Here is a 19344-nt window from a genome sequence, read left to right on the forward strand (position 1 = left end):
CCCCCGGACGTGGCAGGATGAGGCGTGGGGCTCGCCGCCACGGGAAAGTGGCTTCTGGCCACGCAGGACGGGGCCAGAACACCAGCCAACACGGGGACGCGGCCCTGCCCTCGAGGTTCCTCGCTCTGCGGGAGGAGAGGGGACACGGACATGGGGGAGACCCCCCCGGTGACACCAAAGGGGTAGACACCCCTCCTGGGGCAGGGGTGCCCCTGCTAAGGGGGTACACACGCGACAGGAGGGCTTTGGGCTCGCAGGCAGAGGCTTTTCTCCCCAAGCCCCTCCATGGCACTGCTTTGATCCCCCCAAGCAAGACCCCCCCTCTGCTCGCACTGGTGTCTGTGTTTTAACTGGACGCCAACAAGAGAGGTGGGAAACATCTCTATTTCTGCAAAAAAGGGGAGAAGAAACCGAGAGGAACAGACCTGTTTCCACCACACTGGTGAATGTAACCACAAACTCTGTCCCACTGAAAGGAAGCCTGGCAGGAATTGGAGGTTTATTCAGCCCCCTGTGAAAATGGGGCTGAAGGTGCCACCACTGTGTCCATGATCTGGGCAGCAACAGGCAGAGCTTCGGGCTCCATGCCAGGCCATGGGATCTCCCATGGGAGCACACCCCTCGGTGCCCTGGGAACTGGAAGGCACGCAGGAACGAGGGGATGTAAAAGCACAGCCAGGCTGGCAGCAGGACATGGTACCATCTCCTGGCCACGGATGCTCCAACGGCCAGCATTTTGTGGGAGCTGGAGCCACACCAGGGCCCGTGGCCACCTAGGTGGGCAAGGTGGGCCGGCACTCCAGGTCCAGCACGAGGTGATGCACGTGGGGCGCGTAGGACTTCACCGCCTCGACGTGCAGGACGCTGGTGCGCCACGGCTGCCCGTGCAGCTCTGCCAGCAGCCCCCGGATCCGTGACGCCGTGGCTTCAGCCCACCTCTGCCACTCAGGCCTGATCCTGGCCCCCGGGGGCACCTTCCCGCTGTCCTCCGTTGGCCGCCGCACCTCTCCATCGGAGCCAGCTCCTTCTGCAGACCCTGTCTCAGCCCGCAGGACCGGGCTCTGCGTTGGGGCCGGTGCCGGGGGACTCTCCACGTTGTGGTGGATGTGGAGAACCCCACCCGTGCTCTTCTTCAGGACACGACAGGCCACCGGCCAGCCTTCCTCCGAGCTGGGAATCAGCCCCAGGTTCACCCGGTCGGCCACGTCCCGCAGCTCCAGCTGGAAGGAGAGGGGAGGTGAGAGGAACGCCGCGTGGGGCCGGAGGGACCGCAGCCCGTGGGCACGGCTCACCTGCCGGCTGTCCCCGTGGTGGACACGGCAGCGGTCCTGCACGCCGTTCAGAGCCAGGTTCCTCTGCAGGGCCTCCACGGCGTGGCCGTTCCACTCGCAGGCGTGGGCGAAGGCGGCCGCCGCGTGGACCAGGTAGGGCAGCGTGAAGTAGCCAATGCCTGGGGGGAAGGAGAAGTGGCAGGGGCTGAGGGCAGGGGGTGGGCACCACCGGGGGGGCAGGGCAGGATGCAGATTGCAGCCCTGGCCCTCTGTGTCTGCTTTGCTCTAGGTCAGAACAAGCCCAGACACTGGGAAAATGGAAATTCACCCACACACACACACACCTCCTCCCTAAAAGCAAAATCTATCTTGAAAAATGTTTACAGAGGAGCTTATTTTACCTTCAGTCTTTGGCCATCAGCTCCCAGACCTGCCCTGCTCCACTTTGACTCTGTGCAGAAGTGCCCAGACTGCCATACGTTTTTATTAATGCAGAGGTTTTTTTGAGTGCCACATATTTTCTATGAGGTACAAACTGGAAGCACGACCTTCCCCAAGCACAAAAACAGCGGCTCTCTTGACACACAAACACCCAATGTGATCTCCCCACTCATCCCACAGCACAGACACTTCAGTTAGTGCCAGCTCATCATGGAAGTGCATCAGAACAGGCTCAGGACATCTGTGGCAGCTTTTCACAAACAATATCAAGGGCAAATCTTTTCCATGGATCCAAATGATCCGGGTACAGAGCAGTGCTCTGCAGAGCCTGACTGTAAGGTGTCTAAATGCAGGAGGGACACAGGAGGGACAGCAGTGCCAGGTTGGCTGAGGGATCACACAAAGAGCAGGAGCTAAACCTGGCTATTTTTAAAGTCCAGGCTGGAAGTGATGTTTGAAAACCATCTGGATGCCATAGGTACTCTCTGCCTGCCTGCCTGCCCGGCAAACCCTTCCACCATCCTCGTTACCTGCGTAGAGATCCACCAGGACCTCCCCGGAGCAGGGCAGGGAGGCCACCCGCAGCTTCTCCGTGATGTTGCCCGGCGAGAACATGCACTTGGTCACGTCGAACGTGTACCTGGGAGACACCACCGGCCCGATGAGGGCAGGCCCCTTCCCCACACCGCCCGCCTCTTGCACCGTGGCTCCTGCCTACCTGATCCCGTTGTCCACGTGCTCCACCCAGCCATCCTGGCCCAGCAGCAGGGTGACACTGGGGGAACGCATGCCATCTGGCAACACCCGTCCTCGCCTGGCCAGCCGCCGGGCACCCAGAGCCGAGGCCACTGTCTCCCAGAGCTCCGGACCTGCAACGTACCCCCCATCCCAGGAGCTTTGGGAAAGGCCGTGCCATCCGCGTGGGCAGGATCTGGGCAGGCAGACCCCACTCCCCCTTACCCAGCTTCTCCCAGGGGGCAGCCCTGAAGCTGTCCTCGCTCAGCAGGACCAGGTCCCCGTGGCGCTGCCAGGCGCGTGGCACATCACGCTCCAGCTCCTCCCACCAGCTCTCGCCCAGCAGCCGCCGCAGCTCGTCCCGCAGCTTCCTGGGGGGTGTCTGCCTGCGGGCTGCCCTGGAGGGGACGGGGTCCTGTGGGAGGGACATGGCATGTGACAACCCCAGGCACAAATACAGGTTGGGTGGAGATTGGCTGGAGAGCAGCCCTGGGAGTGCTTATGGATGAGAAGCTCAACATGAGCCGGCAGCGCGCGCTGGCAGCCCAGAGAGCCCACTGTGTCCTGGGCTGCATCAGGAGAAGTGTGGCCAGCAGGGCAAGGGAGGTGATTCTGCCCCTCTACTCTGCACTCGTGAGACCCCACCTGGAGCTCTGTGTCCAGCTTTGGAGTCCTCAACACAGAAAGGACATGGACCAGCTGGAACAGGTACAGCGGAGGGCCACAAAGATGATCAGAGGGATGGAGCACCTCTCCCATGAAGACAGGCTGAGGGAGCTGGCATTGTTCAACCTGGAGAAGAGGAGGCTCCGGGGAGACCTTATAGCGGCCTTTCAATACCTGAAGGGTGTCTATAGAAGAGCTGGGGAGGGACTCTTTGCCAGGAAGGGTAATGATAGGACAAGGGGAAACGGTTTTAAATTGGAAGAAAAAAGATTCAGATTAGATCTCGGGAAGAAATTTTTTTCCATGAGGGTGGTGAGAGCCTGGAACAGGTTGCCCAGGGAAGTTGTGGCTGCCCCATCCCTGGAGGGGTTCAAGGCCAGGCTGGATGGGGCCTTGAGCAACCTGCTCTAGTGGGAGATGTCCCTGCCCATGGCAGGGGGTTGGAGCTAGATGATCTTTGAGGTCCCTTCCAACCCAAACCATTCTATGATTCTATGTGGGGCTGAGACCCCACCACCACCTCAGGGCAGGGATCAGGGTTGGGGGGATCTCTCCCAACCTGGATGTGGAGCAGCTCACAGGGCATCTCCTGGGGCAGCTGCAGCTGGTCCTGAGACCCCCCCACCACCCCAGGGCAGGGATCAGGGTTGGGGGGATCTCTCCCAACCTGGATGTGGAGCAGCTCACAGGGCATCTCCTGGGGCAGCTGCAGCTGGTCAAGCTTCTCCTCCAGCACAGGCAGGGCCACCCGGCCTCCTGGCACCTCCTGCAGCCGGTAGCGCCCATCCAGGAGCTGCTCCTCTTCCAAATGCTCCCTGCAAGGCCAAGGCATGGTCAGGCCCTCCCCAGCCCACCCCACCACAAGGAAGAAAGCCTCCTCCCACCCCCCCCGGCTATGGGGCTGGCCCTCTGAGCTCTCCTCCCCACCAGCCATGCCTGCACCCTGCTGGAGCAGCCACAGGGCTCCTGTTCCCCCTTCCAGGCTCACCTGAGGCGCTGGGCGAACCGTGGCTCCGTGGCCAGTGCAGGGACGGGGCCGGGGACACCCCTTGCCTCCATCCCCAGGGCGGGGGACATCACCATTTAGCAGGGACACAGCCACCTGCCAGGAGGGAACAGGGTGTCAGGCTCGCAAGGGACAGGAGGAAGCTGGGGCTGATGGGGCACCACCACGCTGGGTGCATCAGAGCCCTGGGTGCACCCCAGGGCAGGGGGCTGGCTGCCTTGGCACTGCCATGGGGATGGGGTGACCGGGGAGGTGGGGTACCCTGGGGGATGCAGTGCCTAGAGGATGGGATGCCCTGGGGAACTGAGGTGCCCTCGGGGGAGATACCCTGGAAGGTGGGGTGTCCTGGGGGATTGTGGTGCCCTGGGGAACTGAGGTGCCCACGGGTGAGATACCCTGGAAGATGGAGTGTCCTAGGGGATTGTGGTGCCCTGGGGGGGATACCCCGAGGGACTGGGGTGTCCTCAGGAGATGGAGTACTCTGGGGTGGGGACTGGGGCACTCCACGGAATGGGATGCCTGGTGATGGGGTAGCCCAGGGGATGGGGTGCCCTAGAGGTGGGGTATCTCAGGGGATGGGGATGATGGGGTGTTCCTGGGGATGGGGTACCCCACAGAATGGGGTGCCCTAGGGATAGGGTGCCCCAGGGGATTAGGAGGACGGGTGTCCCTGGGATGGGGTGCCTGAGGCAATGGGGTACTCTGGGGTGAGGGCTGGGGATGCAGTACCCCAGGGAATGTCCCAGTGGTGGGGTGCCCCAGGGGACGGGGTGCCCGGGGGAAGGGCTGCCCGGGTGGGGGGAACGGCACACCGGGAGGATTGTGCCTCAGGGCCGGTGCCCGGGGCCGCACCCCTGAGGCCGCGGCAGCCGGCACCCCACGGCCAGCTGTGCCAGGAAGGGCTCCCCAAAGACCCGGCGCCCCCCGGCCGCCCCTCCCGTCCCTCTCCCCGCTCCTACCGACCGCGGCCCGCCGGCTGCAGCGGTGCGGGTCCTTGTTTCCCGCCGGAGCGCCTTCCCCTCCGGGCCGCGCCGCCGCCATGTTTGTTGTGGGCGGAAGCGGAAGTGGGGGGGTCGCGTGGAGTGAGGGACCGGAAGTGGCAGTGGCAGTGGCGGCGGCGGCGAGGCCCGGGCGGCGGGATGGCGGGGCTGTCGGTGCGGGACCCCGCCGTGGACCGCTCCCTGCGCTCCGTCTTCGGTGAGAGCCGCGGGGGAGGGACGGGAGAGGGGCGGGGGACGGGCGGGACGAGTGGGACGAGCTCTCCCCGCCGCGGGGGGGGGGGGGAACCGGTGTCGGCGCAGCCCTCGGCCTCCGCGCTGACCGGCGGCCGCCGCCGTCTCTCTCTCACAGTGGGGAACATCCCCTACGAAGCCACCGAGGAGCAGCTGAAGGATATTTTCTCGGAGGTCGGACCCGTGGTCAGCTTTAGGTGAGAAGGGACTGGGGCATCTCTCTGCTGGGGAAGGGCTGCGAGGCTTGGGGGAGAGCAGACCTAGGGGGAAGGAGGAGGATGGGGTCAGGCTCTTCTCGGTGTTGCCCGGCGGCGGGACAAGGGGCAACGGGTGCAAACTGGAGTGTGGGGAATTCCTTCTCAGCATGAATCAAAACTTCTTCACTTTGAGGGTGGCAGAGCCCTGGAACAGGCTGCTCAGAGAGGGTGTGGAGTCTCCATCTGTATCCCAAACCTGCCTGCTCTGGGTGACCTGCTCTGGCCAGGGGGGGTGGAGTAGATGGTTTCCAAAAGTCCCTTCCAACCGCCATCATTCTGTATGGGGAGGACTCCACCTCCCCAGTTCCCCAGGGGAGTCTCACCCTAAGCCCTAAGGATGGTGTGGGGCCGTGTCAGGTTGTGCTGTTGCAGGGCCAGCCTTCCACCGAACAGCATCGAGCAGGGCAGTTTCTGAGGGGGGGGATTTGTGAGGCTGTGGCAGCTGGGCTAGGGCTTGCAGGCACTGAGGTGGCCTGGAGGTGTAGGGCTTAATGGGTCAAGCCTGAATGCAGGCAGAGTGCTCCAGGCTGGAGGCAGCTGCCCTGCTGTAGAGCTGGGGTGGATGAGTCCTCGGGTCCTGATCAGGCTCTGTGTGGAGAGAAGGGGGGTGTGGAGCACTCCCATCCCAGTGGCTCCGCAGGGCTCTTTCCCTGACTTGGCACCAGGCTTCAGAGAGTCTCAGTTAAGGGCTTAGGAGCTGCAGGAGCAGCCAGTCCAGTCCTGTGTCCCCAGGGGCTGCCTTCATGGGGTCACGGGAGGCACAGCGTGGCATTGGTGGCCTTCCTGGACACCAGAGGTGTGGGAATACCCTTCAGCCTGAGTCCAGGAGGCCTTTTGACTGGCTGTTGTGTGCTTTGACCTGACCCTGGTGCCTTCACTCTGCTCCTGTGTGGTGTCCCCCAGTAGCCTGAGCAATGGGGAGCTGTGGGCGCTGCTCAATGCCTGCACTGCCCTGAGCAGTGGCGGTTCTCTCCTCCCCGCTGTGCAGGCTGGTGTATGACAGGGAGACAGGAAAACCAAAGGGCTATGGGTTCTGTGAGTACCAAGACCAGGAGACGGCCCTCAGCGCCATGCGGAACCTCAACGGGCGAGAGTTCAGCGGGAGGGCCCTGCGCGTCGACAACGCGGCCAGCGAGAAGAACAAGGAGGAGCTGAAGAGTGAGTCTGAATTTTGTGGCGGAGAGCAAGCTGATGTTGTGCTGGGCCCAGCCTTTTCAGTGTTACAAAGCATCCCTCTTCCTTCCGCGAGGCTGGCGAGGTGGAGACCTCGCAGAGCAAGCAGTTTTGCAGAGCCGTGGGTGGGCTCAGCTCTGTGTTGTCTCTCCCAGATGATCTCCCTTTTTTCACTGCCTCCCTCTCCCTGTAATGGTCTGGTACTTGGCACTGGTGAGGCCTCACCTTGAGTACTGTGTCCAGTTTTGGGCCCCCTACCATAAAAAAGGCATTGAGGTGCTGGAGCGGGTCCAGAGAAGGGCGACAAAGATGGTGAGGGGTCTGGAGCACAAGTCTTGTGAGGAGAGGCTGAGGGAACTGGGGTTATTCAGCCTGGAGAAGAGGAGGCTGAGGGGAGACCTTATTGCTCTCTACAACTCCTTGAAAGGAGGGTGTAGAGAGATGGGGGTCGGTCTCTCAAGTCACAGGCGACAGGACAAGAGGAAATGGCCTCAAGTTGTGCCAGGGGAGGTTCAGGCTGGATATTAGGAAAAATTTTTTCACTGAAAGGGTCATCAGCCATTGGAATGGGCTGCCCAGGGAGGTGGTTGAGGCCCCATCCCTGGAGGTGTTCAAAAGACGGGTTGATGTAGTGCTGGGAGGTATGGTTTAGTGATGATGCTCCTTGTTTGTTGTGTGGGTGTCTATTTTTGTCAGTGATTCTGCTGAGCCTGTTAAAAACGGCTGGTTCATGTTGCCGTACGAGGTGACAAACTCTGTTTCAGGCTTGGGCACGGGTGCACCCATCATAGAGTCACCCTACGGGGACCCTGTCAGTCCTGAAGATGCCCCCGAGTCCATCAGCCGGGCAGTAGCCAGCTTGCCACCCGAGCAGATGTTTGAGCTGATGAAGCAGATGAAGGTGAGTGAAGGGGGGAGCTGCGCTCTCTGCCTGCGCACGGCTTCTACCACCGTTGCCCGTGTCCTCGCAGCCCCTGTTGTGCCTCACCAGGGCTCTGATCTGCCTGTGTCTTCTCAGTTGTGTGTCCAGAATAGCCCCCAGGAAGCCAGGAACATGCTGCTCCAGAACCCCCAGCTGGCTTACGCCCTGCTGCAGGCCCAGGTGGTCATGAGGATCGTCGACCCGGAGATCGCCCTGGTTTGTCCCTTCCTGCCTCATCGGGGGTCGGTAGGCTATCGGTGGCAGCCTGTTGTGGAGGGGAGGGTGGAAAAAGAACTCCTTTCTCCTTCTTCTGCCCCTAGAAAATCCTGCATCGCCAGACCAGTGTTCCTCCTCTGATCCCAGGCAACCAGCAGGCAGTGCCAGGGCCGGGGCCTGGACCGGGACCGGGGCCTGGGCCAGGGCCAAACGCCCAGCTGAACCCACAGAATACCCCCTCGTCCCAGCCACAGCCCATAGTAAGAGCTGACACGTCACACGTGCTGAGGGGGGGAGAGATGGGCGTCCCTGGCTCCAGCTCTCCCAGTTGGGGTGTGTGTGGCCAGGTGGTGGGGCTTCCCTGAGGTCTGGTTTCTCTCCTGGGCAGGGTGGGATGCACGTGAACGGCGCTCCTCCGCTGATGCAGCCCCCCATGCAGGGAGGAGTGCCGGCTCCGGGACAGATGGCTGCCCCCGTGCAGGGCCCAGGCCCCGGCCCCATGGCTCCAGGAGGTGAGTGTGTGGCTTTTGGTGTGTTCTGGAGACACCTCCCCTTCCAACTTCCCCCTAAAATCAGAGGGTTTGGCCCGTGGGAGCTCTCGTAGTCCTGTACCGTGTGTTGTGGTTGTGGCTGCTGCCAGTGGTGGTCCAGAAAGGTGACTTACCTCTATGGGGGGAAATTAAGAAAATTAACCACCTGGGAGGGGGTGCAGTATTTGGGGCCAAAGGAATGGGTGCAGAGATGGCCGAGGAGGGCTCTGATCTCTGCCCCTTCCCTCTCAGGTGGGATGCAGCCGCAGGTTGGGATGCCAGGCGGAGGGCCTGTCCCCTTGGAGCGTGGACAAGGTAAAAGAGCCGTGGGTTAGCGCTCTGTGTTGCCTCAGCCTCTCTCCAGCAGGGGCCCAGGCCGTGGGTGCTGAGCGGTGCTGTGCCCCCAGAGCCCCTGCCAGCTCCCTGCAGCTTTGCCATCCCCGGATCCGGGGATGTGCCCGGGTTTGTTCGCTTAGGCGCGAGGTTGTGGCGGCAGCTCTCCTTCTTCCCAGAGCCCCAAACCCACACACCAGTTTGCTCCCACCTTCTTCTGCTCCCTGTTTGTGCAGAGGTGCCCTGGAAGTGGGGAGAGCTGCTGGTCCCTGCAGAGCCCCAGCGGGTGGGATGTGCTGTTTTCCATCTCTCTGGGCCCCTGTCTGTTCCTGTGTGTGCTTGTGCGGGCAGGCAGAGCTTGCTCTTCTCGGGTCCCTGTCCTGCTCCTTTGCTGCCTGGGTGCTGGGGAAGCAGCTTGTGCCGCCGCCGCCGCCGTGTCTCCCCGCTCCGTGCCCGGCAGAGGGAGCCGGGTCTTTGCTTTTTGCTTGCCACAGCGAGTCGGAGGAGGCTCGGCAGGGAATTTCCCAGGGAGTGATGGCTTGGCTTTCCCTCTGCAGGCACGGTCTGTACGGCCCAGCCCCGGAGCCGGATTCCTTACCCTTCACGTGTTGCCGCGCGCCGGGGTTAGCACAGCCAAGGCGTTCCTGTCCTCCCAGTAATAAGGCACACACAGGCAGTTGGCGCCCATATTGCCTTGACTCGTATCCTAGGCCTTGTACCGGGAACACAGCAAGCCAGTTCTGAGATCCTCTGGTTTTTTTAGGTACTTAGGGGGCAGCTGACTTGCATTTTCTTTGGGGTGGGCTCCGTCTTCCTGAGAGCAAACTGGTAGCTCTTGGCACCCGGAAGGTTTTGGAGAGCAGTCGGAAAGCTGGCGCCGGGGAGCGCCATGGGAAGCTGCAGGCAGGGCCAGGAGGTGACTGGCCATGTGTTGTGGGGCACAGCGTGGCCCCAGGGAAGGCCAATTCTCCTAGCAGGATCTTCTCCTGCCCTGCGTGAGTGAAGGAAGGGCCGTGCCAAGCTGGCTGTCACGCCTGGGGTGGCAGAGGTGGCGTTAGTGGAAGAGGCTGATAAAGCCAGACCCGCAGCAGGCAGCATCTTCTCCGTAGGTTTTCCAGGGGACTTGAGGGAGTGGAGGCGTTCCTGCAGGCAGCCCTGTCCCCGAGGCTGAGTGCATGTGTGCATACACTATTTACGTGTCTGCTCTTCTCCCTCTTTTCCTGCTGCTTGCCCAGGGAACCTGCAGCTCTCGCCCGTGGGACCTGCCAGGCCTGCGTCTATCGAACGCGTTCAAGGTATCCCGGCACCCGCCAGCTCCCTCCTCCCGCGGAGCTCGTTGTGGAGTGTGCAGAGAGGCAGATTTCACCCCCCCTTGTGCTCAGGGATGGGGACTGGCCTATCGCTCAGGGTTAGGAGGAGGCAGGATTTTTTCCAGGGTCAGAGGAGGGAACGTTAGCGCTGCGCACAGGGAGCCACCAGTGGAAAAGGAGAAGCGGGCTCAGAGAGGGCCTTTGCCTTGGATCCAGTCCCCTTTGACACCTCGCTACCAGGAGCCTTCCAGGTCTTGCTTTGCTCCTGGCCCCCCATCAGCAGGGTGTTGATGCCCATGCTTGTAGGGATGGCCACGGGGGCACCCACGCTTGGTTTGGCCACCCGGTGCCGTAAGGAGCCTGAGGTAGAGCCGGAGAGGGAAAGAGAGGGATGAAATCAGCAGCCAGGGCAGGGGCTTCGGTGCGCTCCAGCCTTGTGCCCGGGGCTGTTGTCCCCGGTGGTCGGCACGGCTCGCCCGCCCGCGCGCTGGGGAGCAGCGAGGCCGCCCCGAGGGCGCTGGGGGACAGGCACGGCACGGCACGGGTCATGCAGATCCTCACCAGCTCTTGTGTGTCTCCCTGGCAGTGCCCATGCCAGACCCGAGGGCCCCTATGCAGCGTGGACCTCTACCTGCTAGTGGCCCGCCACCCCGAGGCCTTTTGGGAGATGCCCCGAATGACCCTCGCGGAGGGACCCTGCTCTCAGTCACTGGAGAAGTGGAGCCCAGGTGAGGGGAGAGGGAAGGAGAGGAGCCCTTGGCACTGTCCCCTGCCCAAGGGTGACCTCTGGCTGAGGACAGGGATGGCACTAGCCTTCCGGGAGTCACCGCTGCCTGGTCGGAGGCCCTCGTGCTGCCGACCGCGGGGGCTGGCCCGTTTCCCCGGGGATGGGGCATCCCCGGTGTGATGGCAGCAGCCCTGTGGGGCCGACAGCACCCGTCCCTGTGCCAGCCTCGCCCTCCTCCCCCTATGGCCGGCTTCGGGGGCAATCCCAGCGCTCTGCCCAGCCCGTGCCAAGCCAGCGTCTGATTCACACTCTCTCGCTTTTTCTCCTCCCTCCTGCTTTGCTCTCCTCGTCTCTCTGCGTCAGAGGTTACCTTGGGCCGCCCCACCAGGGAGCCCCTATGCACCATATGCCTGGGCATGACAGCCGTGGCCCCCCCCATGAGATGAGGGGGGGACCCATGGGAGAACCCCGACCACTGATGGGAGAGCCGCGGGGGCCCTTGATGGATGCTCGAGGTGAGAGAGGGGGCATGAAATAGCGGGTGGCTTTAAAGCGTAGAGAGGAGGAGGAGGAGGAGGCAGAGTGGAGCCCGGTGCGAGGCGTAGGAAGGGGGTTTTTGGGCAGTGAAAAACAGCTGACCCCAGGACAAGGAGGGACAGTCCCACAGAGCAAGGGATGGTCCCCTCTGCCCCCAGCTCTGCTAGCCCCCCCAGGGCAGAGGTGGCAGCGGGCTTGCCCCCACGCTCCCTGCCGCGCCGCTGCCCTCAACGCCTCGCCTTGTCTTTCCCCCCGCAGTCGGAAGAGACCCCCGAGGGCTGGAGCCACGAGGATTGGAGCCGCGAGGGCTGGAGCCCCGGGTGATGGAGGCGAGAGCCCTGGAGGCGCGAGGGCTGGAGCCGCGGGTCCTGGAGCCCCGAGTGCTGGAAGCCAGGGCCATGGAGGCCAGGGTCATGGAGCCCCGGGGCTTGGAGCCTCGAGGGCCTGGGCCCAACCCGCGTGGCCCCATGCCTGGTGGGATACAGGGGCCTGGGCCACTTAACATGGGAGCCAGTGGCCCGCAGGGGCCCCGCCAGGTACACACACCACCTCTGCTCAGCTGGTTGGGCACCGATGGTGTCTCGGAGATTTGGGGCTGCATCGGGGGGGGGGTGATGGTGTCCTGCAGCAGCCAAAGAAGCGGGGGCATCCCGCAGAGCAGTGCCTTCAAGAAGCCCAAGGCTGGGTCAGTGGGCTCTCTGAGGGGTTTGGGACACCCATCCCATGTCCCCAGGCACTGCCCATCTGCTGGGGACACAATGAGGCTCGGTCCTCTTTCCATCTCTTCCTGATGCACAGGAAGGAGCGCAGGAGGTGGAGGGAGAGGAGAGCACATAGAACACATGGTAACCTGTCTCTCTTTGTGCTTGGGCACCTTCAGGCTGTCTGGGAAGGCTTCCATCTGATCATCTGCTTTATGTTCCTGTGTTTCTGTGGCTTAGTCCAGAGCCCCTTGTGTCCTTACCCCTTCTCTTGTGCCTGCAGGTTCCTAACATGGCAGGGGCAGGCATGCAGGGAGGAGGCATTCCTGGGGCAGGGGTCCAAGGAGCTGGTCAGCCTGGAGGCTTTAGCCCTGGGCAGAGCCAGGTCACCCCCCAGGATCACGAGAAGGTGAGTGGACAAAAGGGAAAGGGTGAGACAGCATTTCTGATGTGCCTTACATTGGGGGGGAACAGCCCCTGGCTGGCTCTGGTAACCCATGGGTGCTCTGGCAGGACACATCTCTGATGCTCTCCTCTTCCCCACAGGCAGCCCTGATCATGCAGGTCCTGCAGCTGACGGCGGACCAGATCGCCATGCTGCCCCCGGAGCAACGGCAGAGCATCCTCATCCTGAAGGAGCAAATCCAGAAGTCCACGGGGGCACCCTGACAGGTGATGTCCTTAACCCAGCCTCAGCCTGTGCCCGCTCCCCTCCAGTCAATCCCAGAGCTGCTCAGGAGGGGCTTCCCCGGCACGGGAAGGGCATGGACGTGTTGGAACGGGTCCAGAGGAGCCATGGAGATGCTGGGAAGGCTGGAGCACCTCTGCTGTGAGGACAGGCTGAGAGAGTTGAGGGGGTTCAACCTGGAGAAGAGAAGGCTCTGGGGAGACCTTAGAGCCCCTTCCAGTCCCTAAAGGGGCTCCAGGAGAGATGGGGAGGGACTAGATCAGGGAGGGGAGCCACAGGATGAGGGGGAACGGTCTTAAACTGGAAGAGGGGAGGTTGAGATGAGATCTCAGGAAGAAATTTTTCACTCTGGGATGGTGAGAACCTGGCCCAGGTTGCCCAGAGAAGCTGTGGCTGCCCCATCCCTGGAGGGCTTCAAGGCCAGGCTGGATGGGGCTTGGAGCAACCTGGTCTGGTGGGAGGTGTCCCTGCCCAGGGCAGGGGAGTGGAACTGGATGGTCTTTCAAGTGCCTTCCAACCCAAACCATTCTGTGATTCTATGCTTTCCCTCTCTGTGCTGGGGCTCACTCTCCCCCCCTTCCTTGCAGGCGTGAGGTGGAGATCCCCTCCCCTGGACAGAGGACACGCTCCACGGCAGCTGCTTCCCGTCGCTGTCTGAGTCGATGCTGCGTTTTGGGAGAGGTTTCTCCCCCCGCCACTCCCAACATTTTCCCCTTCCATTCATCCTTTTTTTTTTTTCTTTTTTTTTTTTCCTGTGTGTATATTTTATGATGTTTGAAATAAAGCGGGAGGAGGGTTTGAGTAAAGCCATGTCTCCCCTTGGCTTGTTTGGTCTCCGGTGGAGGCTGGAGCGGGACTCTTGGCTTGTGGCCCTTGGCTAGTCAGAACCCCTCTCTTTCCTCCCCTCTCCCCAGCACCGGGGTGAGATCTCGTGGGATTTTGTGCCGTGTCACAGCTGTTCATGGGGACGTGAGGGACGGGAAGCTCGGCTTTCTGTCCCCGCCGGCGGGGCGGGAAGGGCCCCGTATCCGATTGCTGTATCGCTTACCTCCCTGCCTGCTCCCTGAGGCTGCTTTTTCCCCTCCTTGCTGCGGATCTTTTTGCAGAATTTGTTGCCTTGGCGTGAGCCTGGGTGCTGGTGAGTCCCTGGGGGCTAAGGTTGGGGTGGCTCGGTGGTGGCAGCAATCCCTCGTGGAAGCTGGGGGCACCTTACCCTGCACCCCAGGGGGTTTAAAATTAACGAGGGCGAGGAGTGGGCTCCCTTCGCACCTGCACACAACTGAGTCACCTCCGTGGTTTTATTGCAAAGGAAAAACAAGTTTAATTTACCCAAAGGACTGTTTTCACCCGGATTAAGCAGTTCAAGCCCCCGGTGTGTCCCGTCCCCAACCCTGTCCTGTGGTTCTGCCCAGCCTGCTGGGCACTCCTGCTGCTCCAGCAGCATCGCAGCTTCTTTACTGGTGGAACTGGAGCTGCAAGCCTGCTCCCCCCGTGAGGGAACCCTTGTAGGGTCAAGAAGGCATCAGTCTTCGAACCTGGAGTTTCTCATGGAGAAGAAGGAGAACCTTGCCCATGCCTTGGCCGGCTTCGGTGCGTGTGCTCTTCAGGAGATGCTTATCCCTGGCCATGCTCTGGCACTGGGAGGGTCCCAGCCTCAAAAGTTCTCCTTGTTGAAGTAGAATTTGACCTTCCTGGGGTCCAGGCTGGAGTGTTGCTGGCAAGACTTCTGCAGGCTCTCTGCCAGTTTCTGTGGCCCGCACAGGAACACGCCGACCACTGACCTGCACACAGCATGGGGCATGTCAGCGCCGGGCGGGCGGCTCGCCGCGGATAAAGGGATCGAGGACAATTTTGGGGTCCCTCCCGGCTCCTGCACCCCGAGTCCCCTGCCCAGCTCTCACCTGGGGTGGGCCGCAGCCACCGCCGTGAACTCGTTGTTCCACATGGGCCGCCCAAAGATGGTTTTGTGCCTGAGGCCCGTCACCGTGTCCGTAGTGTTGTCGAAGTGCAGTGCCACGTTGTTGGCCTGGGCAGAGTGGGGGACAGTGAAGACCCCAGCCACCACCTGCAAACCCATCTCCTGTCCCTCAGCACTGAGGAGCCCCCACCGCCATTGCCCACCAACCGCTCCATGGCTTTGCCTGCAGACTCGCCCTGCCTCTCCTGCCCAGCTCGGCCACCCCGTGTGTCCCCCTGGCAGTCGTGCTTGCCCGTGCCCTACTCACGATGCTGGTGTTCCAGCTGGTGAGGAAAAGCCGGTAGGTGAGAAAGTCTGCCTTGCCCGACTCGGCCATCTTCTGCTCCAGCGAGGCCAGCAGGTCGTTGAACCAGGCGAAAGCTCCTGTGTCCCGGCAGAGCCAGTAGAAGTAGATCTGGGATGGAAAGATGGCAACGTCAAGGACTGGGACAGACCCCCTGACAGTGGGTTTCTCCCAGCATGGAGAAACCCACTGCTGGTCCCATGGGACATCCCATACCTTCTTGGTCTTGAGCATGGGGTCAGCCTGCTGGAACTTGTACCAGATGGACTTCAGGATGGAGGCGAAGGGGGTGACACCGATGCCTGCTCCCACCAGCATGGCCACCTCGTACTGGAACACGTCTTCGCTGGCCGTGCCGAAGGGGCCGTCCACCTCAATCCTGGCCGAGGGAGGGGCTGGGTAAGAGGTACGGCCTCCCCAAATCCCCAGGAGGGTCCATTCGGGCACTCCCCAACCTACCTGGGCATCTCCTGCTGGAAGGTGTCGATGAGACGCTCCGTCCAGTCTCCGGCCGCCCGGATGTGGATGGAGAAGAAGTCCTCCTCGGGTGCTGAGGTGAGGGTGAAGGGGTGCCACTCCAGCCGGGAGATGGCGGGGCAGTTGACGAAGATGTACTGCCCCACCTCCATGCGGAAGCCCTTCTTCTGCATCTGCAGCTCCAGCACGCGGGCAGGGTGCATGACCACCTGTGGCACGGGGACGGGGCTCAGCGCCCAGCCTGGCTCCTGTCCCTGGGCAAGGGGCTTCAGGAGGGGCTCCTGCCAACCTCCCCATGGCCACCAGGGCAAGGAGATGCCACACGGGTGGCTGCAAGACAAGGAGCTGGCAGGTGGCTGGAGGTCTCACACCACCCACCTTGGTGACGACCACTTTCTGCTGAGCGCGCCAGACCCGGAGGATCCTCTCGAAGACGTAGAGGATGAAGGGGGCCAGAACCCACTTCCAGGACTGTGGGGATGGAGGAGAGCAAAGGGTTGGGGGGAGCCAGCGCTGGAGCATCCCAAGGGCAAAGGAAGGGGGCTTCTTCCCCCGTGGCTGTCCCACTGCTGCCCTACCTCAGCGGGGATGCTGGTGAACTCGGGATCTTCGCAGCAGTCGTGCCAGCAGTCCTCATACTTCTGTGTGAGATACTGGGCGCAGCGGTGGGGGTGCACCTCCTCCATGCTCTTCTCTGACTGCCCCCGCACCAGCCCTCTGTGGGAAGGTGATGGGTGAGCTCTGGGGCCAGCTCCTGCCCTCCCTGGCCAGGGTTGTGCTGCGTGGAGCCAGCTGGGCTAGCTGGCCCCAGGAATGGAAAGCCCCACAGCCCCTGTGAACCTCCTCCAGGGCTGCACTGCTCCCCCCAGCGTGGGCAAGGCTGTCCCATGGGGGTCTGCTGCTGGTGCCCTTCATTGTCATAGAATCACAGAATGGTTTGGGTTGGAAGGGCCCTTAAAGACCATCCAGTCCCCCCCCCTGCCCTGGGCAGGGACACCTCCCACCACACCAGGTTGCTCCAAGCCCCCGTCCAGCCGGGCCTCGAAGCCCTCCAGGGATGGGGCAGCCACAGCTTCTCTGGGCAACCTGTTCCAGGGTCTCACCACCCTCACAGCAAAGAATTTCTTCCTGAGATCTCATCTCAACCTCCCCTTTTGCAGTTTAAAGCCATTCCCTCTCCTCCTATCGCCCCCCTGTCCCACCTTTGGGGGGTGGTGAGGAGTCTTACGCAATGCCATGGATGACGAGGCCGGCGAAGTAGACGAGGAAGAGGTGGTGCGTGTACCAGAAGACTTCAAAGTAGTTCCTGCGGATGAACTCGGTGGAGGAGGTGACCATGAGGATGAGCGCCAGAGTGATGATGACCCCCGTCAGCCCTGGGATGGTGGTGAAGGCCACGTACTCGACGGTCTGCCGGGGCAGTAGGATGGGTTAGGGGGGGGACAGGGGACAGGCGGTGGCAGGGGGCTGGATGCCAGGGGGCTGGATGCCAGGGGCCAGCGCTCACCGTCTCGTTGGAGTGGATGGGGTTCAGCCACTTGTTGTTCTGAAGGTGCATCTTGGAGAGGACGGCGGGGAGGCTGCCGTCGGTGGCTTGCTGGCTGCTGTTGTAGCGCTCCAGGTTGAAGAGGTGAGCGATGGTGTGCACAGCTGGGCAGGGGACAGGCAGTCACCCTCCTGGCCCCCTCCCGGTCCCCCCACCATGCTCCAGCCCGGCGCGGGGCCATACCTGTGAAGAGGGCCAGCGCGTAGGCCACCAGCTTGTGGAAGGTGAGGTTGTGGTCCAGCTGCTTCCGCAGCGTCCGCCGGCAGCACTGCGGGGACAGGGGGTGGTGTCAGGATGGGGACAGGGATGGGGATGGCCAGGCTGGCCGTGCCACCACGGGACACTCACCGAGCAGGTCCCGCGGAGGAAGGAGAGGAGGTTGCGGCAGACGGGCAGCAGGATCAACATGCTGTTGAAGTTGAGGCACTTGGCCGATGCCCGGGCCCACGCCAAGGCAGACTGGGGAGAGGGCAGGGGGTGAGCACCGCTGTCCCCCAGGCACATCTGTGCCCGTGCTGTCCCCTATGGCTCTGCCCAGCATGGTGCCACGCTGGGACTGGGACAGGATGGGGCCAAGTGATGCTGAGCAGGGACCAAGTGATGCTGGGCTGGGACTGGGGCTGTGGGATGCTGGGCTGGGGACTGGGAGGGATTGATGGTGAGCTGGGACTGGGGCTGGGGGATGCTGGGCTGGAGGCTGGGAGGGGGTGATGCTGAGCCAGAAGAAGAGGGGGACTGGGAGGGGGTGATGATGAGCTGGGACTGGGACTGGACATGCTGGGCTGGGGACTGGGAGGGGGTGATGCTGAGCTGGGACTGGGACTGGGACATGCTGGGCTGGGGACTGGGAGGGGGTGATGCTGAGCTGGGACTGGGGCTGGGGGATGCTGGGCTTAGGACTGGGAGGGGGTGATGCTGAGCCAGAAGAAGAGGGGGACGGGGAGGGGGTGATGCTGAGCAGGGAGAGGAGGGGGACTGAAAGAGGGTGGTGCTGGGCTGGGGTGAGGAGACACTGGGCTGGGACAGGACATGGACCGAGAGATGGACCCGCATGGAGAAATGCTGGGCTGGGGACTGGGATGGAGAGATACTGGGCTGGAAGAGGGCAGGACAAGGAGGGGATATGGGGTGCTGCAGCCCCCCACCCCACTGAAGGAGGGCACCTTACCCCAAGGATGGCCCTGGTGTAGAAATAATGGTCATCCTGGTCAAAGAACAGAAAGTAGTACGTGAAGAGGAAGATGTTGATGCCCAACCAGGCTGCCTGCAGGGGAAAGCCACGGCCTCGTGAGGGACCCCGGCCCAGGACCCCTCCTCACCCCACAGCCCTCAGGTGTGGGTGCAGCCGGAGGGCGTTTGGGCAGGGAATCCCCTTCTGCTTCCTTATGAGCTGCGGCAGCGCGTATGGGGCCAGGACCTGGGGCCAAAGGTGGGGAGAGGCGTGGGAGTCCTACAAATAACCATCCTGTCACCCACGTCTCGGTGCATCACCCACGGAGGAGGAAGGAGGAAAGGCAGACGTGTCTGGGAGGGCAGAGGCGGAGGGCGGTCGGGGCTGAGTGAGGAAGACTCCAGGAGGAGACAATTTCTCAGGGAGATGGATCACCCGGCCCCACCACGCTGCCAGCCCCTGCCTGACCCCCCTGCACCACACACTGCCCCCTCTCACAGCCAGTGATTTTTTTTCCAGGCTCCCAAAACCTCTCTGCCTTGCACTTGTTGGGGTATTTTTTGAGTTTGTTTGCTTCTTTTTTTTCTGAAGTAATTTATAAAATGAAAATTTATTTTTTAAAATATTTTAAAATATTTAAAATATTTTTTAAAAATAAAATTTATTTTTAAAGTAATTTATAAAATGAAAATAACCCAACTTTCTGCAAACCCCTGTTTTCCCATGTCTCTGCAGCTCCTCAGGCAGTGCTGAGCAGAGCAGCCGGCACGGTGCCGGCCGGGCAATCCCCGTTACACCAGTGATGCCGCAGCACGGCACCGGCACACGGTCCCCACCGTGGAGCTCCTCTCCCCACAGGAGCCTCCTGCTCTCACGTGGGACCACAAGGCAGCGGGAGGCTCCCGACCTCTGAAACAGTGGTGGCATTTCCAAGTTTTCCAGCGGGACCCCCCTCTCTTTCCTTTGAATCATGTTTTCCTTAAGTTTCCTTAAGTTTTCCCACTTTCCCCCCCCACACACACAAAGGCTGTGGGGGTTGGTGAGCAGAGGGGCTGCCACAGCCCATCCCCAGCGCAGCCCATCATCACCCATTTCCCCAGTGATCCCACCGGAGCCGTACACCCCCCAAGCCCTCCCCCCATCC

At 62.1% G+C, this 19344-nt stretch overlaps 3 protein-coding genes across 7 annotated transcripts in view; 1 reads left to right on the plus strand and 2 right to left on the minus strand.

The window, feature by feature from the left end:
- Nucleotides 1-369: 369 nt before the first annotated feature.
- TRMT12 (tRNA methyltransferase 12 homolog (S. cerevisiae)) lies at nt 370-5184 on the minus strand. The gene is made up of 8 exons (XM_014955323.1): nt 5079-5184; nt 4102-4215; nt 3781-3928; nt 2673-2862; nt 2431-2581; nt 2243-2352; nt 1293-1450; nt 370-1220 (listed from the first exon to the last, which is right to left on the minus strand). The coding sequence occupies exons 2-8, from the start codon at nt 4194-4196 to the stop codon at nt 774-776; spliced, it is 1299 nt and encodes a 432-aa protein (XP_014810809.1). The 5' UTR covers nt 4197-4215; nt 5079-5184; the 3' UTR covers nt 370-773.
- On the plus strand, nt 5179-13551 carry CSTF2 (cleavage stimulation factor, 3' pre-RNA, subunit 2). Of its 5 annotated transcripts, XM_014955317.1 has the most exons (15): nt 5179-5316; nt 5470-5548; nt 6597-6766; nt 7546-7682; nt 7800-7919; nt 8024-8179; nt 8308-8431; nt 8702-8764; nt 10018-10077; nt 10679-10820; nt 11183-11334; nt 11615-11892; nt 12341-12466; nt 12604-12729; nt 13333-13551. In XM_014955317.1, exons 1-14 carry the CDS (start codon nt 5259-5261, stop codon nt 12724-12726), a joined length of 1788 nt encoding a protein of 595 aa, XP_014810803.1. In that variant the 5' UTR covers nt 5179-5258; the 3' UTR covers nt 12727-12729; nt 13333-13551. The 5 variants fall into 5 exon arrangements, with proteins under 5 accessions (XP_014810803.1, XP_014810804.1, XP_014810806.1 ...); XM_014955318.1 differs by lacking the exon at nt 10018-10077; XM_014955320.1 differs by lacking the exons at nt 8702-8764; nt 10018-10077.
- A 528-nt stretch (nt 13552-14079) lies between these two features.
- NOX1 (NADPH oxidase 1) overlaps nt 14080-19344 on the minus strand; it is a 6551-nt gene continuing 1286 nt past the window's right edge. Inside the window, exons 2-13 of the mRNA XM_014955196.1 lie at nt 18198-18293; nt 17378-17488; nt 17213-17297; nt 16991-17133; nt 16712-16893; nt 16062-16200; nt 15862-15954; nt 15466-15692; nt 15223-15385; nt 14971-15117; nt 14647-14771; nt 14080-14526 (exon numbers count right to left, since the gene is read on the minus strand). Of these exons, the coding sequence (XP_014810682.1) occupies nt 14400-14526; nt 14647-14771; nt 14971-15117; nt 15223-15385; nt 15466-15692; nt 15862-15954; nt 16062-16200; nt 16712-16893; nt 16991-17133; nt 17213-17297; nt 17378-17488; nt 18198-18293 (1638 nt within the window). The 3' untranslated portion in view covers nt 14080-14399. The remainder of the gene's footprint in view (nt 14527-14646; nt 14772-14970; nt 15118-15222; nt 15386-15465; nt 15693-15861; nt 15955-16061; nt 16201-16711; nt 16894-16990; nt 17134-17212; nt 17298-17377; nt 17489-18197; nt 18294-19344) is intronic.

Source organism: Calidris pugnax, unplaced genomic scaffold, assembly GCF_001431845.1.
Source record: "Calidris pugnax isolate Ruff unplaced genomic scaffold, ASM143184v1 scaffold38, whole genome shotgun sequence".
In the NCBI taxonomy this organism is placed as follows: Eukaryota; Metazoa; Chordata; class Aves; order Charadriiformes; family Scolopacidae; genus Calidris; species Calidris pugnax.